At 47.3% G+C, this 27602-nt stretch overlaps 1 protein-coding gene and 1 long non-coding RNA gene across 4 annotated transcripts in view; one reads left to right on the top strand and one right to left on the bottom strand.

The window, feature by feature from the left end:
• CAPN15 (calpain 15) overlaps positions 1-24860 on the top strand; it is a 99031-nt gene extending 74171 nt beyond the window's left edge. For 2 of the 3 annotated variants that reach the window (XM_051968959.1, XM_051968960.1), the window contains 10 exons: positions 11079-11287; positions 12434-12617; positions 12897-13120; positions 15006-15131; positions 15445-15597; positions 18884-19045; positions 19548-19765; positions 20819-20985; positions 21334-21512; positions 21642-24860. In XM_051968959.1, coding sequence (XP_051824919.1) covers positions 11079-11287; positions 12434-12617; positions 12897-13120; positions 15006-15131; positions 15445-15597; positions 18884-19045; positions 19548-19765; positions 20819-20985; positions 21334-21512; positions 21642-21819 — 1800 coding nt within the window. In that variant the 3' untranslated portion in view covers positions 21820-24860. Of the gene's footprint in view, positions 1-11078; positions 11288-12433; positions 12618-12896; positions 13121-15005; positions 15132-15444; positions 15598-18883; positions 19046-19547; positions 19766-20818; positions 20986-21333; positions 21513-21641 lie in introns of those variants that run through there. The other variant, XM_051968961.1, reaches the window with a different exon arrangement.
• Positions 24861-25801: 941 nt separating this feature from the next.
• LOC127543010 (uncharacterized) overlaps positions 25802-27602 on the bottom strand; it is a 53295-nt gene continuing 51494 nt past the window's right edge. Inside the window, exon 3 of the long non-coding RNA XR_007949074.1 lies at positions 25802-25943. This is a non-coding gene — a long non-coding RNA (uncharacterized LOC127543010). The remainder of the gene's footprint in view (positions 25944-27602) is intronic.

The raw sequence follows: 27602 nt of genomic DNA on the forward strand, positions 1-27602 counted from the left end.
GTAGCTGACATTTTTCGTGCTTACTATGTGCCAGGGATTGTGCTGAGTGCTTTACAATTATAATCGCTTTTGACACTCACATCAACCCTTGTTGCTAGGTGCTATTATTTTTCCCATTTTACAAATAAGGCAAATGGGTTGAAGTGACTTGTCCATAAAATAAGTTTATTTTTCATTTTTCGGGGTTTTTTTGCTTCTTTTTTTCTCCACATAGGTAATTTATTTTTTTTTAATATAAATTTTTTAAATACACATTTCTTTTTTTAATTTTTAAAATTTTTTAAAATAATTATAACTTTTTATTGACAGAATCCATGCCTGGCTAATTTTTTTACAACATTATCCCTTGCACTCACTTCTGTTCTGACTTTTCCCCTCCCTCCACCCCCTCTCCCAGATGGCAAGCAGTCCTTTACATGTTAAATATGTCACAGTATATCCTAGGATACAATTAAATACATATTTCTTTATGAATCATATTGGGAAAGAAAAATCAGAACAAAAGGGAAAACCATGGCAAAAGGAGGGAAAAAAAAACAGAAAAAAAAGTGGGTATAGCATGGATATAGCTCTAAGTTACAGAGGCTAGATTTGAATTTTGATCTTCCTGACTCTAAACCCAACACTGCACCATATAGCTGTTCCATAAAGAGGAATCGTATAGCTTAAAACTGAAATGGGTAGTTGGCTATCAGATTATAGAGGGCTTTAAATGCCAGGCTAAGTAAAGTGCATTATGTGCTAGAGAGAATAAGGAATCATTGAATATTTTTGTGCAGGGAAAATGATACGATCATGTTTGTGATTTAGGAGTATTGATTTGGCAGCTGTGCAGAGGATTAAGTGGAGAAAGACAAGACCAGATGCGAGGTCTGTCAGTAGACTAATGCAATAGTCCAAACAAGCAGTCCAAGCAAAAGGTAACGAGGGTGTGTACCTCAGTGAAGGCAATGAAGGAGGAATATATGTGAGAAATGTCATGGACATGGATTAGTAAGACTTGGCAACTGTTTGGATATGAGTTGTGAGATTGAAGGGAATCAGATAATTCCAAGATGAGGATGAATAGTATCAAGTTTAGTTTTAGACTTGCTGAGTTTGAAATCCTTTGTGATATTCAGATGGAAGTGTCTAACAGGTAATGGGGGACTGGAGTTCAGGAGTGAAACTAGGGTAAATAAGTGAATATATAGTTTGGGGAGTCAGTCATCTGCATGAAGGTGATTGATGAATCCATAAGAGGCAGTGAGGTCACCAAGAAAGAGGATGTAGAAAGAGAGGAAAGCCTTAGGAGAGGGAACATGGATGATTCAACAAAGAAGACTGGAAGAGAAGCAGTCAGACAGGTAGGAGAAGAAGCAAGACACAACAGGTGTCACAAAAGCCCAGAGGAGAGGTGCTACTGAGGAGGAAGATACAGTCAGCAATGTCAGGGGCTGCAGAAAGTTCAAGAAGGAGGAGGACCAAGATTTGTCTTGGATTTCACATGTAAGAGAACATTGGTAACTTTGAAGAAAATGGTTTCAATTGAGTGGTGGGATTGGAAACTAAATTGCATACTATTCAGATAATAAGCAGTCCAGGAGGGCAAGTCTGTGTAAACAATTTCCTTTATACCTCTGCTATGGATGATAAAGGTCAGATCTTACTAAAGATTTGTCCAGGTAAAGCACCTGGATAGGTTTCACCAAGACTGGGGACAGATATTTGGTATCTGAAAAGAGCTTCCTAGATATCCTGACAACAAAGAGTAGCAAAGAGCACTAGCATTGCTGGAGTTACAGAACCTGAGTTCAAACCCTATTCTGCTACTTAATATATTATTGCTGTCCCCTGTAACCTAAAACAAACCAATTTACTTTTCTGGGCCTCCTTTTCCTAGTATCTAAATTGTGGAGAGTTGAACTAGATAGTTTCTAAAGTCTCATATAGCTCTTGAGGTGAATAAAAACCCAGAAGACACAGTTTCTGGGTAATTAATAATCAATTTATTAATTAAGCTAGCTGGTAATCAATAAATTAATGCTCACTGTTTGTCTCAGTAACCAAAGACAAAACCATGGAGATCATTAAATGCTTAAATACCTTTAGAAAAAGAGGTGCCCTGACAAGTGAAAATCAACCATGATTGGTGAACAATTAATGAGGGGGTAGGCTAAAAATAGAGAATATGGTTTGATCATGAGATTCAGCTGCCTCCAAAAATCTGGACAAAGGAATCCATTTTTACCCAGACCACTCTGCTGAGTTTTTTCCTTCATAAACTGGATCACCCTGAATTCCTATGGAGGGAAACAATGACCTAGGCTTATTTCAGGGCAAGAATTTACCTAGATTAAATTCTGTTTACACTCTAAAACAAATGTAAGGACTTCTAATTGGGTGGGGTTCCACCCACGATCTGGGAATTTGGGCAATCTCATCTGTCAGCAATGTCCTTCAAAGATTGATTGACTGGCCTCCCGAGGTTATTCCCTGAATGAGAAAATAGAAGGGAAATGTCTTAATTCTAATTTAGTAATTACTTATTTATACAATAGAAATTAATTTTTTCTCTAAATCCTATTAACAATCTTGAAGTTGAGAGGGGTTATACAGGTTCATTCAGTTATTGAAACAATATTATGAGAAGTTGGAAAATCTATCAGATTTACACAAGAAGATATGAGTTCCCTTTAAAGTGGGGAGATTGATAGTTTTTATTCTTACTTATCATTTAATTCACCAAGCTCTAAAGCTCCATATTCCAGTGGTCAGTGCTCTTCTGATAAATTAATCTCTTTGTGCCTCATCTTTTTCTTTTTACTTACAAAATAGAGCTGGTGATACAAAAAAGAATTGTGAGGAATTAAAAATAATAAAAGGGCTAAAGAAAGCCCTTTGCAGTTACTGAGTGCTCTAGATGTGCTCATGTTCAAGAGGTGCTTTTGCAGAAGTGGTCACAAGAGCCTGCATGAAGGGTTCCCTTGCAGATGGGGAAGAACTCTCTGCCAATATTTGGTCCACATGTGACAAACCCAGGCAAACCCAAGGAGTTTCAGCAGCATGGCTCCCTTGAGACTTCTTTCCCTTGGAAGAGCTCTCTTGTGAAACTGAATACTCCACCCTTGTTCACCCCCAGAATCCTGACAGGAAGCTGCACATTCATCATCCCACCTCCTGGGAGCCCAGGAGTGACTCATGTTTCATAGCCTTTTTTACATGTAAGTAATCTGAAACCTTCTCAGGGAAGGTGACTGACCCTGGAAGAGATAGTGACAGTGGTTGAAATGGAACACAGGTATCCCAACTCTTGAGACCTACAAATTTAAATCCTGGGGTCACTTCCCCACTTAACTAGGATCTCCTGGCTGGCTGTGTGACCTGACTATTAAGAGGTTCATGATCAGCTACCACAGGCTAGGAAGATGGGTCATAATCCCTCTCCAGGGTTATTATTTGTGTGATTGGTCTCCAGTACCATCACATGTGTTCTCTTCTCCTCAGGGACTTGAGCACAATTCAAGTGCCCCTAAGAACTCCCACCTGCACTCTCCAGCAAGACCTATCCCAGCCTGCCATGTTACCTTGCTCTGACTCAGAAGGTGGTATAGTCTGGCTTCAGAGCAGTAATTAAAAAGTAATTGAAAAATTAAAAAAAAATTTTTTCTTAATTCTTTCTCTCTTTCTTCCTTTTTTTTTGTGAAGCATTTAGGGTTAAGTGACTATGGTCACACAGCTAGTAAGTGTAAAGTGTCTGAAGTCAGATTTGAACTCGGGGCACTCTTATCCATTGCAACATCTAGCTGCCCTCTTAAATTCTTATGACTCCCTATTGACTCTAGGATCAAATATTATTTCATATGTATGCTATCCTTTTATTATTTCTATTTTTAAAGTTTTATTATGTACATAATTACTATAATAGTAATACATGTCTCTAATTTGCAAACAAGTAAATATGCACATTGGGAGTTTATACTAAAAAAAATTTATTGATAGGAGTATACAGTCAACACGTTTGGAATCATTGGCTAAACTTCTAGTGACTATCATCTCTTGTTCTAGTCCCTTTTTTGTATCAAATAGTTGTCCTTCATTCTCTGTGAAAAGACTGCAGCATGCCAGTCTGGGATGGCTGTCACAGAACAAGCTCTTGTTTAGAATAATCTGGGATCGTGTTCCATTTAAGTGTTTCTGATTTCTAGTGACCAGTGTTTTCTCAGTCACCGTACGTAAGAGGGCAGGACTTTACCTTCAGGGTGAACAGAACAGTGTTAAGGTGCTTTGTTTTTGTTTGCTTCCCCAGGAAGAGGGGATGCTATTAATAATAACTTTGAGGTTGAAAGCATCCACTAGTTACCACTAGTTTTTCCTTTCCTGGGTTATAGCAGATGTCTGGCAGCACTTAGCATATATAACTTGAAGAAATATTGTCTAGTCCTGATGATTGAAACCATTCATATTCTGGCCCATTTTTATTTCTCTGCCCCAATTTATGATGAAAATAATTTTCATTTCATAAAAATATTTTCATAATAAATATGAGCATAGTTTTATCCCTAACCTAATACAATTTTAAAGTCTCTGGGTCAGAAGGATCTTCATTTCCACTGCAGTAAGCACTTTGCTTCACACACGTGGTAGGCACCGAATAAATGTTAATAACTGATTACTTTGTAAAGAAAAAAGTGAAGAATCAAGTAATGAGTTTTTATTGATGGCGCTGTTCTTAAGGATATTTAAGAACAAGGCCTATTGCCTTTGTGCTGAGCCATTAGTCATTTGGGGCCTTCCAGAGTCGAGGGCTTTCTTAGAATCCACCAACAAGATCCAGGAGAGCCCAGATTGAGACAATGTACCTGACACTGACCCTTAAAACTAAAACTGAAAAAATGAAAACAGTCCCTCTAGTCCACTTGGTATAAGAGAAACTTTCTTTCCAGTCCCCAAAGATGCTATAAAGGCTTCTTTAGAAGAGTTATTGTTACTAGAGTTGAAAGGAACCTTGGGGTCATTTAAAACAACTCCCTCATTTTACAGATCAAAAACTTGAAGTCTAAAGAGGCTTGGGAAGTGTTTGGGAGGAGCGGGTGCTTGTATGTTGTGTGCTCACATGTACACACTCACTTGGATGTATGTGTCACTGTTTGAAATGAGAAATTCTTCAGTTCCTGTAGACCCTAAAGGGAATGTGGAGAGAGGGAGGGAGAGAGAGAGGAAGAGGGAGATTTCCTTGCAATATTAAAAAAAAAATGACAAAAACACATTCAAAGTTTTGCTTTTCATTGCCAAGTTCTTCCTAGTGTGTTGGCAATAAGAGACAGTGAGACTTAAGAAAAATCAAGCAATGTAACTCTCCCCTAAATTAGACTAAATCTACTTTCCAGACTACTGTGATTTCTTATAACTGTAGAGTTATATGCAGACTCCTCAGGGCAAGAGGAATGGAGCAGTTATCTCCAAGGGCAATTTTAATAGGTAGCATTTGTAAATACCTAACATTTACATAGCCCTTTAAGATTTGCAAAATGTTAATTGTCTCATTTTTTTCTCACTACAACCCTAAAATAGGTGCTGTTATTAATCCTTATTTATAGCTGAGGAAACTGAGGCACAAAGAGATTAAGTGACTTGCTTGCTCAGAGCCCCAAGTTCCTTAAGAGAAGTAGTCCATTCATCTCTGGAGTGTCAACCCAGCTAACTGGTAGAAAATGTGAGCTGCCCTTTCAGCCAATTGTATCTCATGGCTGACTTTGGATACTATAGCCCACATTTTATCTTCATATCCTATTCAGCCATCCAGAACTGACCCAGGATACTCCATCTATAAGTATGTGAGGTCACATTTGAACTCAGGTCTTCTTGATTGCAGGCCCAGCACTCTATCGATGCGCTACTAGTTGCCTATATTTTGATGTATTCTATTCTCCCAGTAGAATATAAGTTCCTTGAGGAGTGAAACTCTTCTATTTTGTCTCTATCCCTAAGATCTAACTTAGTGCCCCTGCACATAGTAAGCATGTAATAAGTTACTAAATTAACTTGAAAGGGAGCATCTTCTCCATTTGGACCATATGATATATATTTTAACAATTGGCAATATTTGGCCTGGTAAAGAGATTTAAGCAATATAGGAGTGGATGAAAAAGCATTTATTAGGCATTTAACTATATCCAAGCCAGGACAGCTAGGTGATACACAAAAACTAAACAATAACAACAAAATATCTTAGCTATTAGGCTAAGTGCTGGGGATACAAGACATATTTAAAAAAAAAAAATCCCCATACTCAATGAACTCATGTCCTAATATATGGAGGAGCAGTGGCCAGGGAAAGGAATTTTAATCTTTGATAGTCACAGAGATAGTGAGTTTATTTTTTTTTATATGATAGAGCAATAATAATCCATAGTTAATAGATTTAATTACTGTTCCCAGGGCAAATAGTAGGAAGGATGGGAAATGGCTAGTTGGTAAATACATGGTAGCAGGCAGATAGTTGAGTATCCTGGGTCAGTTCTGGATGGATGAATAGGATTTGAACATAAAATGTGATCTAGTATCCAAAGTCAGCCATGAGATAATATTGCCTGAAAGGGCTAGCTCACATTTTTCACCAATCAGCTGGGTTGACACTCCAGATGAATGGGCCACTTCTCTAGGAACTGGAGACACGGACTTTGGAGAATCAAAGTGTTGTGTCCAGGACCACTTGGCAGATGCTGACCCAGATAGAGAGATTCAGAATGGTGGCTTGGATGAATGAGTGAATGAAGTACATGTCCCTTTCTTCAAATACCTGAAAAGTTTTTGTAATAGTCCCTATGTTTATCATATTTTGTGGATTACAATTCAGTTTAACAAGGCAGGAAAAACAAGGGAGGGAGAAAAATAAATGTTAATTGAAAAAAAATTATTAAGTGCTTCTGTTGAATATTCATTCCTATATGCCAAGGCACTATACTCTGCAGTGGGTATATAGCACAAACAACAATTTTTGCCTTTAGGGAATTTCCCTCTGCTTATAAGTAAATATAAAGGGATCTGAGAAGGGCAAGGTCACTAATCAGTTGGAGGAACCCAAAGGCCAAGAGGTAGCCATCTGATCTGATCTTTGAAGGAAGTGAGGGATTCCAGAGAATTGAGTAAGAAGAGAATTCTGGGAATAGAGACAGACCTTCAAAGTAGTTTACATGTTTGATAGCTTTTGTCAGAAGGATAACACTTGGCTCTGCTTTCCCCTGAAGGACAGAATCAGAGCCAAAGTTAAAAGTTTTCTGCCTGATATCAGGAAGAACTTGGAGTGATGTCAAAAAATAGAATGTCGTGCCTCAGGGAAATAGTTAAGTTCCTCTTCTGGAGGGATTTAAACAGAAGCTAAATGACTACTTTCAGGGTCATTGTGGAAAGGCTTCTTCATTTGATTAAGATGACCTCTTGTTTCATCTGAAAGTTTTTAAGATTTAATGGTTTTAACTAAGTTGTTGAATGTATCTAGATTTTTAGGCAAACTTTTTTTTTTCTTGCCTGAGGATACAACAAGAGGACAGGCTTAAATTGTAGTCATGTAAGGATTAGGTTTAAACATCGGAAACATTGTGATGAAGAAGCAGACATCAGAATATATTTCTAAGGAAAACCGATAGTTTCATGAAATAAATGTTCAAGACAGGCAGCTTGCTTGAGAGGACATTTTGAGTGGGTTTTTTTGCCCTAAGTTTAAGGTATAGACTAGATCCTAGCTTCTTAAACTATGGGTCCTGACCCCATATGGGAACTTATAACTGAATGTGGAGTCACAAAATTATGATTTATTATCAGTAAAGTTTTACTTTGTATCCTTCTTTTATATCCCTATATGCCCAGGATCATGTAAAAACTTATTGGGTGAAAAGGGGTCACAAGTGGAAAAAAAAATTTAAGAATCCCCAGCTAGATGATTTCCAAGTCTGCATTTTACTTTATCCCTTTCCCCATTCCAGGCCCTCGTCTGCTTTGACAATGTTCTTGGCACTGAAGATCGAAGAGGCAGGTTAAACGAGGGAAGGATGAGTTCCGATCTCGTTGTCCAAGGCAAGCAAAGCCTTTTTAAGCCCAGAATCTTCTCCTTTTCTCTGCCTCTCCCAGTAGAGCAGTCACCATCCCTGCTGCAGCTTTTCTCCTGTCTGGATGAGGGAAGACTCAGTAAAGCTAGGAGTGTTATTCTAACTTTATGAATCAGCTTTCACCAGGGTGCAGCCAACCCCTGTCATCTCAGAAAGCTCTCTTTGAAGAACGTCAGGCAGCAAAGGGAAGATTGTCCCCACAGGCAGGGTTGGAGCTGCTGGAGCCAAAGACCAAAGGAAAGTATGTAAGTCCCTTTGCAAATCTATATAAAACAAGAATGATTTTCATCTCTTTTAAGTATGGCCTTGTTAGCAAGCCAGTGATGTGAAGAGGTCTTTCTGGGGATTTTCAATCTGTGATCCTTACCCCTGAGTTCTTTGAGCTAGAAGCCTCCTTGGAAGCCAGAATATTAGGGGACAAATGGTTAGGATGGAGTGAGGTCCAGGGACGCCTTCTTCCTTGTCAGTAGAAAGCAGCTTGTTGCTGGAATCCCCTAGTTCAACAATTGTTATTCCTCTAGTAGGCTATTAGCTATGACTGCTTTAGCCAGTGTTAAGGCTATTGGTCAACTTAGAGGAAATTAAACTATTTCTACAGTGATAGTTTTGGAAATTTTCATTTGTATTTCATCCAGAAATATTGTCTTCTTTTCTGTCCCTGCCATTTGATATTTGGCTTTCATCTTTGTATTGATCACCCCTTGAGTCACGCATTTGCAGTTACAAAAATAATTCATCTTCATCTGACCACTTGTGTCCAAACTCGAAGTTTCTGTCTGTGAAATCGTGGCATGAAAGAAAGTTGCCTTTGGATCCAAGAAACTCAGGGTTCCAGTCATGGCTAGTAGCCTCTGGCTGTGTGAGCCAAACAACCTCTTAAAGTCCTTTTAAGAATATATTTCATAGAGAAGTTGCTGGAATCACAGGTCCTCATTCTGCCCTCATCCCCCTTACTTCCCTTTCTGACTTTCATTCTTTTACTCAGGCCTCCCAATTGGTCCTGTAGTTTTGAGGAAAGAAATTGGGAGATGGAAAGGGAGGCGGACTTTATGGAGCTAAAATTGACAAAGTTTAGAAAGTTGGATATGGGTGGTAAGGATAGAGAATTGGAGATGACATTGAGTTTGAAAATCTGGATGAGGAGAATTTCACCAGATATGGAGAAATAGAAGGGAAAGCATAGGGGTGGGAGAGAAGGCAGGAAATGAGTTTAGTTTTAGACATATTGCGGTGACTATGGACTCTTGAAGATATCCATCAGGCTTTTGGTGATGTAGGACTAAAGTTTGAGAGATACTGTGGTCATTTAGATAGATAGATATAAATACACACACACATACATACCCACATACATATATATGTACATACATGTATACATAAATCTGACAGTCACTTGAATGGAGATGATGGTTGAACCCAAAGTAGCTAATGAGATCACTATTAGAAAAATGTAGAAAGAGGTCTTGGAACAGAATCTCAGGACACATGCATAGTTAGTGGGTTGGAATATCAATGATGATCCAGCAAGAGACTGAAAAAGGTATTCATCTAGAAGAACAAAGAAAGAGCAGTGTCATTAAAAAAAAAAAAAAAAAAACAGGAAGAGGAGAGTATCCAGGGGAAGGAGATATTCAGTAGTATCAGATGTTTTAGGAAGGTCAAGAAACATGAGGACTGAGAAGAGGTTATTGAATTTGGATATTAGGCAATTAAGAGATCATTTTTAATGTTGGAGGAAGTGGTTTCATTTGCATGGTATAAGAAGACATTGCAAGGAGTTGAGAAGCTTGTGTAAGGTATAAAAGTAAAGATTATGAGTCAACAACATAGAACAACATAGATAGTTGTTTCTAGAAGGTCCATTCTAGAGAACTTTTTCTCCCAACTTGTTACATTGTCTAAAGAAGGAGAGGTCTTTAGGACAGTAGCTTAAAGAGACACTAAGAACAAGTGAATTAAAAAAAAATTTTTTTTAAGGATAAAGGAGATATGTATAAACAGCAAAGAAGAAGCCAGTAGATAAGGAGAGGCTGGAAATTAATCAGAAGGCAAATGATTGATTGAAATTGTCTATTTGTGAGCTTGTTAGCTCAGGGAAGGGCAGCAGGATTATAGGAACAAAGGCCTGAATGGAGGAGTTGGTATTTGCAAAGAAAAAGGTCACTTTTTCTTCTGAGCTTGGAGCAAAGAAGGAAAGAGTGAGAGTTGTTGTAGAAATAGTTTGAAGTATAGAGTTAAGGAAAAAAGTGAGCTTTTGATGGATGATCTCAATATTTACAGGGAAATTAAGGCCTGCAGGAGAGAAAACAGTTTAGGTAGATTGAGAGAAAAGAATATCAAGAACAAATATTGAATAGCATACCATATCAAAGTCTCTTCCTACCAATATTCCATCTATAAAATGGAGATGTGACTCCTTCATGTAAGGAAAATTACATTTTATGTCAAAACCTGCTGGAATACCTCCAAGATTACTGTATATCTGAGAGAAGAACTTAAGCCTCCTGAGTGATGCAAGGAGAACAATACTAAAGTGCCACTACTAACTTATGTATAACTTCAGGCAAATTATTTAACATTTCTTCATCTTAATTCCCTATTTGAAAAATAGATATAATATTTGCAATATTGTGATGTTTAAATGGAATTTTGGATATGTCACTGCTATGGAAAGTATAAAACTGTATAAACACAAATGATTATTATTTTGAACTATCCTATAGCCAATTTTTGTTTCAAACTTTTTATTGAGTGCTTACCAGGTGGTAAGTACTATCAATCTCAGCAGATCCATCAGGTCTGCACTAGTAAATCTGCTTTTTCTCTGTCCTACCTGCACCCTGCTCCACACTACTCATGGTGCTTTTTGGCAGGGACTGCTTTGTTTCCCAGTGCATGACAACCTACTGTTATATCTGGCTTGGGATTCTAGTGTCCAATACTGCCGGCCCCTTAATGTAGTTTTGTTTGGGTTGCTTTTTTCCTTCTCAGAACAAAGTGAACTTTGTGGATGACAGCTTCCCCCCTGGTCCAGAGTCTGTGGGCTTCCCTGAAGGAGACAGTGTCCAGCAGCGGGTAAAGCAATGGTTACGACCTCATGAAATCAACTGTAGCATTTTCAAGGACCAGACAGTCAGTTGGTCAGTGTTTCGGACACCCCGGCCCTCTGACATCCTTCAGGGACTCCTAGGGAACTGCTGGTAAGGGGCCACATTTCCAGATGGTCTTTGATATTGGAGAGGAATACTGTTATACACTCCCTTCCCATCACCCAAGGCTAAACAGATCTTTCTTGCTACATTAGCTTCAAGGTTTGTCAGAGTTTGTGATCCCAAGAGATGAAATATAAAGTGTTAAAGAAGACAGGAAATTAAGATAGCTTTTGCTGGGCAGCTGGATCTCCCATGCTGGCAGTGATCTTCCTTCTGGCACTCCAGAGTGAGAGATCCACTTCCTCTACATTAGAGTGAAGAAGATTAAATGACACTTGCCAATAATCTGACTCCTACCCAGCTCATCCCAACAACACCCTCCTAGTGGGAAGAGTCAGTCTTCTGATCTCTTGGTCTTGAAGTAATGTGGAGTAAAGGGCGTATGGGAGACCTATCTTTTGGGGACCATGAGCAAGTTTTTTGACCACTCTTAAGACTTCATTTCCCCCTCTATAAATAAGGAGAATTAGATGATCTTCAACGTCCCTTCTGCTTCTGGCATGTTAATGATTCTAGGCTACAAGCTGGAGGGACCTGTCAGCCTCTCACCCCCTGCAGACTTGTTTGAAAAAGATCCACAGATACTGCCTTGGGCTGGAATGACTGTGGCTCTGGAGGCTATGTGTGCTTTCACAGCCTCTGGGTTCAGTTGGCTCCTGAATTCTAATCCAAAGAGGAAGGGATTCTTAAACTGTGGTCTGTGAACTTAAGGGGTCTGTGGATAAATAGATTTTGGAGGTCTCTGAATTTGGAGGGGAAAACCGTTATATCTTTATTTTCACTAACTTCTAACCAAAATGTAGCACTTCCTTCAATTAAGAAATATTTTTAAAAAACTTATTCTGAGTAGAGGTCCTTCATGAATTTCACCAGACAACCAAAGGGGTTCACAATACAGGGGATGCTGTGGTTTGATCTGAAGAGTTCAGGGCTCCTTGTCACTTCCCCCTTACTCCCCAGAAGCTTAGGCACTGGACAGGACCTGCTTCTTTGGAGATGGAAGAACTGGTTGGGGCGGGGAGTTGAAATGTGCCCGAGGCTGGCATAGTCAGGGTTCTGCATCTATTCTGAGGGACAAGAGAGTGGACTGGACAGGCTCAGGGTGGTCTAGTTTGAGCCATCCCCTTTTGACAGGTTCCTCAGTGCCCTGGCAGTGTTGGCTGAGCGTCCAGAGCTGGTGGAGCGGGTGATGATCACTCGTACTCTCTGTCCAGAAGGAGCATACCAGGTTCGGCTGTGCAAGGATGGCACGTGGACCACAGTGCTGGTTGATGACATGCTGCCCTGTGACGAGTGTGGGTACCTTCTCTTCTCTCAGGTCAGTGCTTCCTTCCCTGCTCCTGTCAGGCCACTGGGCAGAGTGGGCTTCAGAGGTCAAAATATTAGGCTGAAGAAAGCTCTAAAAGCTGCCAAGAGGGGCCATTCCTTCCCAGGCAGGAGCAACAGAAAGAGCAGATGAACATGACAGACAGTGGCCCATGGCTGCCCACTGGGGGTGGATTCTCTGGAGTCAGGGGAACTTGGTGGATGGAGGGGAAGCTGATACTTTGGCCCTGGTATGCCATTGAAATGCCAACATACTCATCTTTCCATTCAGGCCCAGCGGAAACAGCTGTGGGTTGCTCTCATGGAGAAGGCTCTGGCCAAGCTGCATGGCTCATACTTTGCCCTCCAGGCTGGGCGGGCCATCGAAGGCCTGGCCACACTCACTGGTGCCCCCTGCGAGAGTCTGATGCTGCAGGTCAGCTCCACTAACCCCCGAGAGGAGCCCATTGACACTGACCTCATCTGGGCCAAAATGCTGAGTTCTAAGGAGGCTGGGTAAGAGGAGGTGGGAGGGGCTGCGTCTCGGCAGTCAGGAAAGTTGGGAGGAAAGGGGGCCCAAGAGGACAATAGACCCTCCCTGTCTGAGGAGCTAGAGTGACTACTCAAGATCTAGAAATCCGGATGTGGCAGGCATTTTGTGAGCCTTGACAAGATGCTCCTTGAACTTCATTTTTTGTGTTGTGTTTTGTTTTAAGGAGAGTTACCTTTGCTTTATTTGTGTTCTTGAACCATTAATAGCTACAGTTTCCAACTACAGTGAAGAACCAGGTCACGGGCAAGTTTCAGAAAGAGCCAATAGTACATATGCAGGAGGCAAAATGAGAGCTTCTTTAGCTGGAGGATCATTCTCTTACCTGAGTGTGGACTTGGCAAAAACCCTTAATCTGGAGATGGGGGTGGGGGGGGAACTGGTATTGCTTTAAAATCTTGGGGGCATTCCCCACTAGCCAGAGGTCAGATCCCTCACTCGAGATTGTGGGACTGGTGCTTTGCCAGGGCAGCAGGAAGGACGGGGGCTGATGCTCAGCATGTGTTGGATCAACAGCATGCAGTGTCCTTCTTCTTCCATTCAAGTCTTCTCTTCCAAGGATTAGTGGGAATTTTAGGGCTTTATACTCACTTCAGGCTGTTGAAATCTCAAGATAAAATGCAGAAAATTCCCATATGCTGAGTTTGCAAAAAGGGAAAAGCAGTCAAACATTCCCCTAACAAGAAGGGCTGCCTTTGAGCAGCTCTCTACCTATTTTAGTGGCACCTGGTTGCTGCCTAATTTGTCAGGGAGTTGAGACATTTGGATTGGATTTAGTTCTCTTCCTCCTGGCGATGTGAAGGGAATTACTGTTTCTATCCCTCAGGACCTCAATTCTGCTGTCTGCAAAGTGTTAAGGGAGGGCAGTGTTCTTCGGCTCTTTGCTTGAGGGGTCTTTGAAGGAGAGAGATGGTGCAGCCTTTCCTACTGCCTAGAAAAGACTTGGAAACTGGATTTCTGATCCTTCTTGTAATGTTTCCTATGTGAGTCAGAACAAATTAGAAATTTCTTCAGCTTTTGACTTTCTTTCACTATAAAATAAGGAGGAACTGCCTTTAGTTGAAGTATTGAAGTCCTTCAGTGACAGATATTTGTACCGGTCCAAAGAGAGCTAGGGAGAATGGTCTAGTAAGGCATACTCTTCTTGAGTACCACCACTACTGCCATTTCCCACTTTCTTGCTTTATGCCTTTCCCAAACAGGCTTGAACTTAATTATGTAACCCTGAGAAGTGTCCTGGGCACAAAAGTTGCTTCATAGTTACAATATGACTAGTGCTAACTTTTGGATTAGGGAGAAGTGGCTTAAACAATAATTAGCTCTGAGAATCCATCAGGACCCCCTCTGGTTGTCTCAGAGTTGGAGCCTGTATGCAAGGATTCCTAAGCATTCTTCTCCCCCTGAGTCTGGAGGTTGGCATTCTCCATTCTGGAAACTCTTTGGAAGTCAATAGTGAATCTTAGGAAACTTTTATCTAAAGGAGTTGGGAAAATGCCAGCTATTACCATACCCAGTTTGTCTTATAGAAGTTAGAGGAATGTGTATTAAGTCTCTAGATTACATTTTAGAACTTGTGCCCTAACAAGTGCCATCCCATAGACCTCAGAGTACTGTCTCAGTGTTATGATTACTATACAGATAGCTTCCTCTTGTGGAACAGTACTACGTCAGAAAGCCTTCTGAGGGTTGGGGAAAGGTGGAGCAGCTGTCACGGTGGGGTAGAGAATACTTGGTCCAAGGGCCTACAGTCTCCCCTGTTTCCCCAAAAGGCTCGTTCTCAGCTGCCCGACCTGGCTGAGTCTGGTGCTGCCCCGTCAGCGTGGGCTGTGCTGTGTGTGTCCCTGCTCACAGGTTCCTCATGGGTGCTTCTTGCGGAGGGGGTAACATGAAGGTAGATGACGCAGCGTACGAGAGCATGGGCCTCCGCCCCCGCCACGCCTACTCCATTCTGGATGTGCGAGATGTCCAGGGCTTCAGGTGAGTGCCTCAGGGGATCTTCACCTGCCTCACGGTGAAAGAAACGGCCAAAAAAGGGTGAGCTTAAGCCCGCAGAGCTTCTGGAGTCCTGAAGGTACCTGAATCCTGTCGCCAGGGAGCCAGGAGGGGAAGGGGGGGCTCCCTGCCAGTACTGAAGACTAGAGGGTACATGTGTTCTCTGAAAGGCTGTTAGCTTGTCTCCAGAGCCCAGGACTTTAGTGACTGATGACAGCTTCTCGAGGCCTGCTGCCGGGCGGGGGTGTCAGGTGGGTCGCAGCCCGGCACTTCTCATCTGTCACACTGCCCGCTGCAGGCTGCTCCGACTGCGCAACCCCTGGGGACGATTCTCCTGGAACGGCAGCTGGTCAGACGAATGGCCCCACTGGCCCGGGCACCTGCGTCACGATCTGATGCCCCACGGCAGTAGCGAGGGGGTCTTCTGGATGGAGTACAGCGACTTCATGAGGTGAGCAGGACGCCGGGACGGAGGAAACTCGTCAGGCTAGGTGGCACTGGGGTGCTGCGGGGCTGTTACCTTGAGAATGGCAGAGACCCCCACCTCTTGTGCACCACCCAGGATGGGGGGCAAGAGACTCACATCACATTTTATCGAAGTGGCTACATTGAAACAGAACTTTGGGGAAGCTTCCTCCATCTGTGGGGCAGTTTGCTCTCTGTCAGAGAGTTGAGGCTGGCCTGCCCCCGAAGGCTGCCCCTGCCTTTGACCTGGCCTGCACACTCAGCAGTGGCAGAGCTTCTAGCCAGAGACTCGGCCTGTGGTTCAGGACCGGCCTGACTACCAGTCTTCCTCTTTGCCCAATGAAAACAGCCCTTGCTGCCTTTTCCCTTCTGCGCGCCCTTAGAGCCTTTGTGAGAGGCTGCCTCTTGCGTCGTCTGGGGTAGGGGTGCCCCCCACTCCAGACCCTCCTCCTCCTGTCCCATTGTGCCGGGGCCAGGGCCGGGCCCTCCAGCGCTTCATAGTGTACTGGTGCTGACAGAATCGGGGGGCGGCTGAGAGCGGGTCTTCCCCCCGGGGGAGCTGGGAGACCATCATCAGTGCCGCAGGGGGAACCCGGCAAGCCGTGGCAGCCACTGTTTGTGGGCACGGGCCTTTCAGGCGTGGGGCGGGAGAGAGGATCGCAGCTCTGTGCGCAAGGCCGGCTGTTTGCGAGCCAAGCCTGGCTCCTGTGACTGGACAGTGCTGTTAAAGGGGGCAAGACCCAGGATCCGTTGGGGCCGGGAAGTAGATTGCATGGGAATGGGTTGGGATGTTTCCGCCTGGTGTGAGTTGGGACTCAGTCAGCCATGGGATTGAAGAATGGGAGAGAGCCACCTTCCCAGTGAGGGACAAGAGGGGAGCAACATTTAGCCTGTTTCTCCATCCGTCCAAGTGAGGAGTTCGGTTTTCCTCAGGGTAGGAAAATGGGGGCCTCTGACCTGCAGGCCACCAGATGGGCAAGCCTAGTTATGGCATTGGGGCACCTGGTAGAAGTCTCCCTCTGCCCATCCCCCATGAGGCGTCTGGGTGGGAGCCTTGCACCACCTGGTGGTGAATGGAAGCATCTGCGAAAGGCAAGACCCAGATTTGTTGGGCACCTGTTGTCCACAGGAGTCTAGGCTTGGAGCTGCTGGGATAGAGAGCAGATGGGGGTATGGCATAGCCCTTGCCTTCTTGCAGCTTGCATTCTAGTGGGAGACATAGATTTCCCACTTTGCCATTGAATGCTTTGTACAGCCTGATGTTTCCAGGCTTATTTCATATTCTTGTCCACGTCTCACTTCTAGCCAAAGTGTTCTACTTGCTGTTCCTTGAATCCTTAACAATCCATCTCTAGCCCCCTTGCCTGGATTCCACCTGTTTTGATCCCTTGATTCATTTAAAGGATCAACTCCTGAGACCCTCCCCCTCCCCATTTCCTACTTGTTAAATGTTATTGTGTGTTCTTCCCCTATTACCTTGTGTTTACTTACCTGTTTGCAGGGTACAGGCCCCTAAAATTATGATGAGCATAAGCTCCTCAAGGGCAAGAGCTGGCTTTCATTTTTGTCTGGAGAGCTCCAACTCCCAGCATGGTGTCTGTACTTAATTAGTGCTTATTGAATAAGGTTGAGAAAGCATTGTAGGTCTAGATTCATACCAGTGCCCAGCAGAGTGAGGAGCTTTGAGGAGGACAGGGAGGAAAGGGATGGGATCCCTGCTGTGAGAAAGCTAAGAACTTATTTGGGGAGTGGAAGCAAAAGCACAGAAACAGAAATTAGCCTGGCATATTCAAGGAACAGGGTAGAATATGGCAGGGGTGGGGTGGGGTAGAGAAAGAGAGAAGACGAGGAGAGAGGGGAAGAGAGAGACAGAGAAGAAGGAAGGGAGGGAGAAAGAAAAGGAGAAAGGGAGAAGAAGAGAAAGAAAATATAGGTTTGCTGAAGTAAGGAGTCTGAAGGAAAGAATTTTGCATCTGGAATCACAAGATTTGGGGGAATTTGAATTTCACTTTTGCTATTCCCTAAATGATTTCTTTTTCAGGTGTGAATTGGACTGTATGGCCATCCAGGTTTCTACAACTCTGAAATTCTGGAGAGAAAATTCTTATTCTTTGACTAGCAAGTTCCTTAACTTCCTTGTGCCTCAGGTTCCTCATCTGTAGACTCAAGGTTGTGCTTCCCAGCTCATGGGGCTATGGAAGAAAAAGTGCATAAATCTTAAAATACTATATAAATGTGAGTTAAAATAGTTATGTAAAGCTAGGTTCAAAGGTCTTGAAAGCTAGACTGAGGACTTTGCATATAGAAAGCCACTGAATACTTAAGTGGAATAAATAAGTCAATGAATGAAGAAGTATTTATTGAGTGTTTACCATACTCAAAACTGTATGATGTGCACTGTGATGTGCATTGGGAGTACAAATACAAAAATTAGATAGTCTTGGCTCTCGAGAACCTACTTTCTTGGGGTTTGGGATTTTTTGTGTCTGAGGGTGTGAGTCAATTGGGATTAAGTGACTTGCTCAGGGTCATGCAGCTAGTAAGTGCTAAATATCTGAGGCCACATTGAAGCAAGTTCCTCCTGGCTCCAGGACCGGTGCTCTGTGCGCTGTACCATCGAGTTGCCCCAAGAACCTTATTTTCTAAAAGGAAGAGGTATACATAAATGAAACTGCTATGCAAGAGGGGATTCTTTGATTTAGAAAGTCATAAGAACGCCTTTTGGAGCCTTTGAGGAATAAATTGACATAGTCTTTATGTCAGTAAGTAGCAAGAGCAGTATTGATTTGATTGCTTACAGAACTAGACGGGATGGGGAGGAAGAACTGAAGGTATGTATGAGAAATTAAATCAGCGATGTGTGCAAGATTGATTGAAGGCCTGTTCACTTGGTAGAAGGCTGTTATTGAATGGCGTGAAGTCGTAGAGGTTTGGATTAGCTGGGTAGTAGGTAGAAGGGAGTAGCAAGGGCAGTTTTAAGATCTCAGTATTATGGCGGCTCCCACTTCCCAGGGAGTGAAGGGTCTCTGTGGTCAGCATTGCCGCAACCTCTAGGTTGCCCTCTCTCTTCAGATTCTCTGAAGAGCCTGAGCTGAGTTTCCAAAGATGGGGAGCCTGGAACCCAGAGAAGTGAGCTGTAGCCATCATCCCCATGGAGGAAGGGCCAAGGATCTTTGTGGTTTTACTGTCAAGGCTCATCCAGTGAGTGTATGGTCAACAGATTAAACGCCAGATGATTTTACCTTCTCCTAATCTCACCCTTCTTTCTGCAGGTACTTTGATTCTGTTGATATTTGCAAGATCCACTCAGACTGGCATGAAGTGCGTGTGCAGGGTGCCTTCCCCAATAAGGCAAGCGGACCCATCATGGTGACCTCCCTGACTGTGCTAGAACGAGCCACCCTGGAGTTTGCTCTCTTCCAGGAGGGGAGCAGGTAGGTGCCAAGCCAGGGAGTGAGGGAGGAGCTTAAGGGTTGCCTTGCTCTGGGGTAAGTCTGTACTCCTGCTTTGTTAACACTACTCAGCCCTCCCCAGAAGCTCAAGAGCAGGCTAAGATACAGGAAGATGGGAAAGATCTTGGGCACCTTTGATTTGACTTTTGCATGAGAGTTTGGGAGGTAAGAGAATATCTAGGAAGATTTCAGGATAGGAAACAGTATTGAGAGTAGACAAGCAGAATGAGCTCTGCTCCGGGCTCCTGCACCTTTCCAAGATACCGCTATGACACAGCGAGTCCTGTTTGGTGAGGCATTCTGGGTGGGTTTTCCTGCAAGATTCCTTCCTCAGTATGGGTAGCATCCCATACACCCATCTCTACATTATGACTATTGGGTCTACTTTGTTTGTCTTTCCTTAAGCTCTTTAGTATGGCATTCCCCCTAGGAGAGATGGGCTTTAAGATCCCGACCAAAGCCTCCCCTCTCTACCCCTTTGCAGACGGTCAGACACTGTTGACAGCCATCTCCTGGACCTTTGCATCATGGTGTTCCGAGCAACCTTCAGCAGCGGAAATAAGCTAAGTCTGGGCCGGCTCCTGGCCCACAGCAAACGGGCAGTAAAGAAGTTTGTGAACTGTGATGTGATGCTGGAGCCGGGGGAGTATGCAGTTGTGTGCTGTGCCTTCAACCACTGGAGCCCTGCCATGACAGCTCAGGGTAAGGATGACTGGGGCCGGCTCAGGCACTTAGCAGCCAGGGAGGGGCACGGGCGAGAGAACACAGGGAGTGACGAGAATTTATCAGTGACTGGGTGACCGTGATCAAGTTCTGTCACTCATCTGTGACTGTGTCCTCTTTTGTGAAATAAAGTACTTAGACCAATCAGTCCCTTCCACTTTGAAAATTCTGTGATTTTTTTTTTTTTTTGAGAAGGTCCACCTGGTTTTGAATCTAGCTGTGCTTCTCATCAACTTATGTCGTTGAGCAAGTCATAGCCTCCTGAGTCTGCAAAATAAAAATAGTAATATTTTCACTACCTTTCTTGCTCCATAAACCACAAAATGCTATGTAAATTATGTGAGCCAAATTCCTGATGATGTCATGAGCGTCTCCTAAGCATTGGCCCTGTGCTGAATGCTGTGTGAGGATCCAAGGATGTCAAAAACCCTTTGTATCCTGCTGGTCAGATCAGGAAGTATAACATGTGTGAAAACATCCACTGGTCCAAATAACAGGATTCTGAAACTGCCACATTGCCAACCATTCTCATAGTTTTCTGCCCGGAAGTTTCTAGTGATCAAAGCCGGGGACGCAGAGTACGACCTTAGTATAGACAGATTTCATTAAGGAAATGGAGGTGACTTCAAGGGTCCTTTCTGAACCTTACTCTGTAGTTGGAAGCGGTTGAGACTAGGAGTTCTAGCTTTGTCTGAGGGGCTGCTTGATAAAGGGCCAAGAAAGGTGAATGCTTAACCTCTGCCGCATAGGATGGCTTAGGCTCAAGGCCCCAGCTGGACAGACCAGGGTGAAAAGAAATCCTTTGGGAGAACCTGTGCTCTCGCCTTCTTGGTGGACACTTCTCCCTTGGCTCCCCTTCTATCCCAGCAGAGTGGGCGGCGGTCTCATCCGCTTAGGGAGCGAGGCGAGGGGACCTCGTCCGTGAGAACCGGCGGCGTCCCCAGCGGCAGCGGGGAAGTTGTTCAGGGGATGGAGAAGCTGCGCTGTCTGCCCTCACTCAGGCTCTCCCCTCACTGCTTTGCCCCTGCCCAGTTTCCAGCCCGACAGGAGGAGCAGGGCGCAGTGCCCCAGAACCTCCTGGACACATATTGGCTATCTACAGCTCGAGACTGGTCATGGTGGAGCAGATCGAGGCCCAGCCCACCACTCTGGCCGACGCCATCATCCTCCTGACGGAGAACAAGGGCGAGAGGCACGAGGTAGGGAGGGGGCCGAGCCCCGGGGCCGCGGGGTGGGCCGGCCCCTCAGAGGCACCCTGGGATGAGCGCCAGCCAGCACATGGACCCTCCGGTCACTCATCTGGAGGGTGTGGAGGGGGGCTCGCTGATGGTCCCTGGCTGGGTCTGCTCTGCCTGCATGCGGCTCTTCAGAAGGCCAGTAGAGGGCACCGGCTGAGCAGCCATGGTCCTGGGAGCCGCCGTGGTCCTGGGAGCCGCCGGCCCAGCCCGCCCAGCCCTTCTCCCTCCTGCTCCTCAGCCCTTTGTTGGGGGTGGGGCGGGTGCAGGGAGGAGAGGAGGACTCAGCCACGTGGTTCCCCTTTGCCCTAGGGCCGGGAGGGCATGACCTGCTACTACCTGACGCATGGCTGGGCAGGCCTGATTGTGGTCGTAGAGAACCGACACCCCAAGTCCTTTCTGCATGTGCAATGTGACTGCACCGACAGCTTCAATGTAGTCTCCACCCGAGGCAGCCTCAAGACCCAGGACAGTGTCCCGCCCCTGCACAGGTGAGCCCCCTCCCGCTCTGGCCCCTTCCCTGGGTATGTGCCCAGCCGCAGGGGGCTCCGCCGGCTCTGGATGGGGTGGGGGCGGGGCCTCCTCCCTTCTGCCCGGCTCCATCACCGGTCCTTCTCCAGGCAGGTGCTGGTGATCCTGTCCCAGCTGGAGGGCAACGCCGGCTTCTCCATCACACACCGCCTGGCTCACCGAAAGGCTGCCCAGGCCTTCCTCAACGACTGGATGTCCACCAAAGGGACTCACAACCCCCTGCTCACGCCCGAGGTGGCTGGGCTCCACGGCCCCCGGCCCCTCTGACCCATGCCCTGCCCTGGCAGGGGCACCTCCCTCTCTGCCCACCCAGCCCCTCCTTGCTTCCCGCCTCCTCAGTTCATTTGGGTTCCCAGCCCCTTCTGCCCCTCACGGCAGCCAAGCTCACCACGTCCTGACCTCTCTGTTCCCATCCCCTCCCCTGCAGCCTCCCCTTCCTCTTCTTAATCACTCTAAGGATTCTTCTGGAGTCTCTGCCTTGGAGCCAGCACACCTGAAGTAAAGGCCCAGGCCCTGGGTCTTTCTCTCCTGCTTCTGCCCTAGGGTGGATTGGGAGAGACCCAACTGAGTGGGCCTGGGGTTCCGATCACTTCCCCTCCCCCAGTTGCATGCACTTTATGAGGGAGACTTGGAGGATGTAGGGGGCAGAGACTTAATAATGCTTGAACCTTAGAAATCTCAGGATCCCCATCCAAGGGACATAGCCCTGTAGCCTGTAGTGGCCATTACCCACCTCCTAATTCTGACATCCTCCCGCCGCTGGAGGGGGAGAGCTGCGTGGTGGCTGGCCCCAGAGGCGTGATGTCGGGGCGAACCCTCCTGGTCCAGGATCCAGCCACGGCGTCAGCTTCGGCAAAACAAAATACCTCTCAAGAAGACACTGCTTGTCTCCACTGTGGCCAGTCCCTGGGAAGCTGCTAAGAGAGCTAGCTGGGTGCAGAAAAGAGGGTGTGAGGGCTGGGGATCAAGAGAGGGTTGGAGGCGAGCTTCCTCTGAACCCCTCTTTTTAGATTCTTCTATCATGGAAATTTTGGGGTCCTTTCCCCTTGAAAATATTAGCCAGGATTTCAAACCACAAAACCAAAATACTCATGGGGGCAGGATCGGAGGCATTTGTGTTGATGGAAGGAAGGCTTTCAGTGGAGGCACCTGGCTCAGAGCTTTCAGGTCCAAGTTCACCTCTTCCTTCCCCTTCCCTGGTTCATCTCCTTTCAGGTATACTGCAGCCATCTCCCTCTTCCCACTTCCCCACCTCACCCAGGTCATAGGGACTTACTCCCCCAGTCTGGGACTAGGGTCCTTCAAGACCCTGGTTTTTCATGTGCTCTAGGAGGACGGTTTGTCCACAGCTGAGCAGGAAGATAGAAACTAGGCCTGAAACTGTGTTTTTAATAAAACAGAGACGGGAATGAAAATGGGGAGTCCCAAGGCCTGGATTTCAGCAGAAGGCCCTCTCACCTCTCCTCCTGACCCTATCCCTCCCATCCCCCCCAATGATTCTATGCAACTCCTGGAGAGAGCAGTGCTAGGATAGAAGCCATGCCCTTAGGGCAGAGACGGGGCCTCCCTTCTGCTCCCACCTTCCCTGGGGTGGGAAGAGGCTGCAGTGGCTGGGATTTCACTTTGGCCCCTTTTTGATAGTGATAACTCTTCTTTGTCCAGCTTGGCCTAGGATGGGGGTGAAGAGGAATGTCCACAGGGTCCCTAAGTGGCCATGCTGCCCATTGCCGATCGTTTGTTTTTTAATGGAATTCCTTCTCAAACCTTTAAGCAAACCCTTCTGCCTTGTGAGCCCGGGATGTTAGGGCTGACAAGTTTGTTCTGACCTTCTGGGGAAGGAGGTGAGTTGGAGGGGGAGGAGACCATGCTCTCTTCTCTGGCCCCAGAGGCTCTTGATTTGTTCAATGTGGCCCTGGAACTCGGCTGGCACAGTGAGTTCTAGCCTATCCCAGTCTTTGCCTCCAGCCCCAGGGCTGCAGCCTCTAGTGCCAGGCCTGTCTCCAGTTCAGAACAATCTGCCATCCCAGAGTATCAGGGCCATCATTGTCCTAACCCCCATTCTGGTTCCCGGGGGTCCCTAGAAACCCATCTTCCTTTTAGAAATACGAAATAGATAGGGCCACCAGTCCCATGAGACTAAACTTTTATATGAAGTGAAACTGGCACTTGTGAAAACTAGGATCCCTCCCCTCCACAACTCCATAGGTGCTAAGTTTTTTTTAATCCAGGGCCCTCTCTGGGTGTTGTACCCCAGCAGCAGGGGCAAGGGAAAGTCCAGTTTGAGTCATTGTTCCCACTTGGCTCTGGCTCCGACTGAGACCAGCCAGCCTGGCGTCCTGTTGAGCAGGGGCCTGATTTAGTGCCAGGCTCAACAAAGACTTCAGAATAATAATTCAGGTTTCAGAAAAGTACTAAATAGAAGCATGTCACAGTGTAGCATAGCTCCCAGCTTCATGCATTTGGATATCCCCCAGGTCCAATCCCATCTTCACCACCTAGCCGTTCCCGGCAGCCAATCCCAGTGCCAGGTGGGTAGCCTAGCCTAGTACATACATTAATCTTGTCCTCTGCATCCATTTTGCAGAGGGCCTTTTGCTATCATTAGGTTACCAAAATCCTCTCATACTCAAGCCCCAGATCTTTTTTCGGAAGCCCAGGGTGAAAATCCAGCCTCTGGGGTGGGGATGGGGATAGTCTCAGACTCGGGGCCCAAGTGGCTGGTAGTGCCCCAGCAATTGCTTTCCCTACCACCCTCCCTATTCCTGTCCCCCCCAGATGTACCCTTTCCCCCTCCCTCACATTCCCTGTGCTCCCAGAATGGGGTGCAGCAATGGGATGTTCAATTCTTTGGTGTCTGTTTTGTGAATGTCTGAGCCCGGGCTCCCTGCAGGAGGGAAAATTGGGAAGGAGGCTCACCAATCCTGGGTGCTCCTGCCCCCGGCCCTCCCGCAGGACCCCACCTCTGCACTGCCTCATCAGACCTGCTGCCCCACTCCCCTGGCAGCGGGGAGCCAAGCTCATCCAGCCCTTTGTTTCTGTGGTTACCCTTTTTTAAGAAAAAAAAAATCTGTCAAAAAATACCTAAAACACTATACTCTGCCCTTCCTTTTCTCCTTTTTATTTCCTTTTATTCTCTCTGAGCTGTGAATATTTTTAACCCTGTAAATACTGTCCAGCTCTTATGAAACATAGGCTATTTTGTCAATTGTAAATCAGAACTGTAATCCCTGTATGATACGAATTCTCCATGGGTGGTTTTCAGACTCAGGCTCCAATGGACCAAATAAAAAGTTTTGTTTTTTAATGAAGCCCTGGAGTCCGCGCTTCTCTTCACCGCACCCCCCCCCCCCAACTCGAGGTTTGCTCCGGTCACTAGCCCTGGACAGAACAGCCTGTGTGGCGAGAAGGAAGGAGCGAAGAGGGGCCCATCTCTGCCTGGGACTTTGTGAGTCCCTCAGGAAAGCCCCCTCCTGCCGGGAGAGGGCCCCGACGTGGCAGCGGCCGACTGGGTCTGGGTGCCACCTGGGGCGCGGCAGGTCACCGCCTTTCCCGGCCTGGGCTTCCTCCCCCAGGGCGCTTCCCAGGGTTACTGCGCGGGCTGTAGCCTGTGTCGGGCACTGCCATCCTTAGTGCACCCCATAAACGTCGGCGGCGACCACCATCATGGGCCTGGCCTGGTGGAAGCTCCGGCTGCGGGGAGGGGCCCTGGGCCCCTCCTCTGCGCCTCGGTCTCCTCCTCTGTAAGAGGGCCCGAGAGACCCAGGAGATGGCCAGGGCGCCTCCGGCTCTGACGGGCGGGGACTCACCAGCTGGGCGCCTCCGTTTTCTCCTCCATCTAATGGGAATACTTACAGTGCTTGCACTGCCTTCCTCAGGGGTCTTCAGGAGCACCGAGCAGGAGTTGCTACTGCACCCAGGGGCAGAGGGCCCCGAGCCCCCCGGTTAACTTCCCAGCTTGGCTCCCCACCGCAGAGGCGCTCTGGGGGGGAGGCACTGAGCAGCCAATGCCGGGGACCAGAGCTCCAGGAAGGTAGGGCCAGAGTCCCTGGAAGCTGGGGCCAGGAGCCAGCCGCCAGCAGCAAAGGGGGAAGCCCGGGACCCCTCACAGACCTCAGGGCACCCTGCCTTCTTCCTAGCAGAGAAAGAGAGCCGAGAGAAGGGCCCCCACCTTCCCTGGCTGCACAAGGCAGCTCTGCGATGACTCGGGAGCACAGGGTAGTGCCCTGGCAGGACAAAGGCTGCCCGGAGAGATCTGTGCCGGCTTCAGTTACCGGCGGGCCCGGAGAGCGGGACTTGGGCTGGGGGGGGTGGGGGGGAGTGCCGGGGGAAGGAGTCAGAAGGCCGGCCTCCGCCTGCCCCTCGACTGGCCTGGGGCAGGAACCTCGAGAGACCTGAGAAAGGAGACAGAAGGAGGAAATTGCTGTCTTTCTCATAGCAACTTGTAATAGATTTTTCCAGGCAAAACATCTTTGCATTCAGGAGGCCCTGTCTAAAGCGATCAGAGTCACCCAGGAAGGAGCAGATGGAGGGGGGTGGGGGGAGAAAAGTTTTCTTCATCCCCACCCCCCTTCTCCCAGCCTTGTCCCCCTCCATCCTACTTTCCTTGGGAGTCGGGTATTACTTCTCTAAGGGAAGAAACATGACAACAGAAGAAGGTACCAACTCCCCTGCTTCTCTACCCCTCGCCCCACCCTTGTGGGGTACCACAACTGGCGCCAATCAGGCCCCCGTCCCCCTGCAGGCTGCTCCCAGGAAAGTCTCATTTCCTTCTGCATGCCCTGCCCTGCCCCCAAACCTCAGGGGGGCTGGCGAGACTCGCCTGCACCTGGTCGCTCTTCTCCATGTGCCCTGCGATTGAAGCCCGTTCCGGGTTGGCTTCCAGCTGGTGGAACCTTTCCCCTGGCCCTTCCCTACATCCTAATGGGGCTGGGGTCTCTGGCCCAGCTCCTTGGCCCCAGACCCAGGCCACGGGAGGACCACACTCCCGCGGGGAGGTATTTGCATTGGGCTGAGAGCTCTATTGACCCTCAAAAAGGTGATTTATGCTGGTCCTCAAGAGTGGGGTTTTTCAAGGTCAATGTTGAAAAATTCTCCTTGCATATGTTTTGAAAATTAAAAAAAAAACAAATTTTAAAAAGTGGGGGCTTAAGTTAAGGCTTAGGATGGGGAAAGCGAGGGCTGGACAGCTCCACTGGAGATACTCTCATTCTTAGACATCCTTGATTCTCCGAGACCCATCTCTCAGGACCCCCCCTCCCCCAACTCGATCCATCATCCCCCAGCACGGCCCGCTCCGAGGCTTCTGCTCCCCTCTGCCCCGGCCCCCGGGTCTCCTGGCCTGGCGGTCCCGGCAGCAGGGGCAGGGACACACACAGGAGGGTGACTGCTGAGGGAGGCGTGGGCTCCGAGCTCCCAATTCAGAACTGAGAAGGCGCCGGCGCCTGAGGTCCTGGGCCCCTGGGGGGTGGGAATGGGCTGTGTGGGTGCCAGGGTGCTGGGGCAAGCCGGGTAACGGGGAGGGAAGTTAAACGGGTGGGGGGCTACAGATGGGTGCTGGCTCTAGGGACAGGCGCTGGGCTGGGGAAGTTGGGCAGAGAGCAAGGTGCTGGGAAGAGGGAAGGTAACGGGGGCGGGATAGGAAGTGGGGTCAGGAAGGGAGGGGGCTGAAGGCCAGTGGGCTCCTCTGCAGCTGCTCAGCGGGTGGCACCGTGGAGCCTGTCACGGGCTGGGCTATCGAATCTGAAAGCAATTAAAGCCATCAGCAGTGTTCGCTCCGGGCTGGCTCCAGGCAGCGGGGGACCTGCCATAACATATCAGGCCCTGTCTGCTCCCCTCCCGAGGACCCAGGCGCAGCCACACGCCCCGAGTTTCCTCCCTCCCCCGGCCCAGGCTTGCAGGGCCACCTGGACTTATGCCGCCCCAGCTCCCTGCTCTGCTCCCGACACCTGGCACCCAGTCCCCGAGTGAGCAGGCGGGAAGTCCCCGGGGACCGAGGCTGGAGCTCCTAGGGCCTTCAGGCTCTGGAGGGGCCTTTCACCCTTAGTTCCCGG

The sequence above is a fragment of the Antechinus flavipes genome, chromosome 1, assembly GCF_016432865.1.
Source record: "Antechinus flavipes isolate AdamAnt ecotype Samford, QLD, Australia chromosome 1, AdamAnt_v2, whole genome shotgun sequence".
In the NCBI taxonomy this organism is placed as follows: domain Eukaryota; kingdom Metazoa; phylum Chordata; class Mammalia; order Dasyuromorphia; family Dasyuridae; genus Antechinus; species Antechinus flavipes.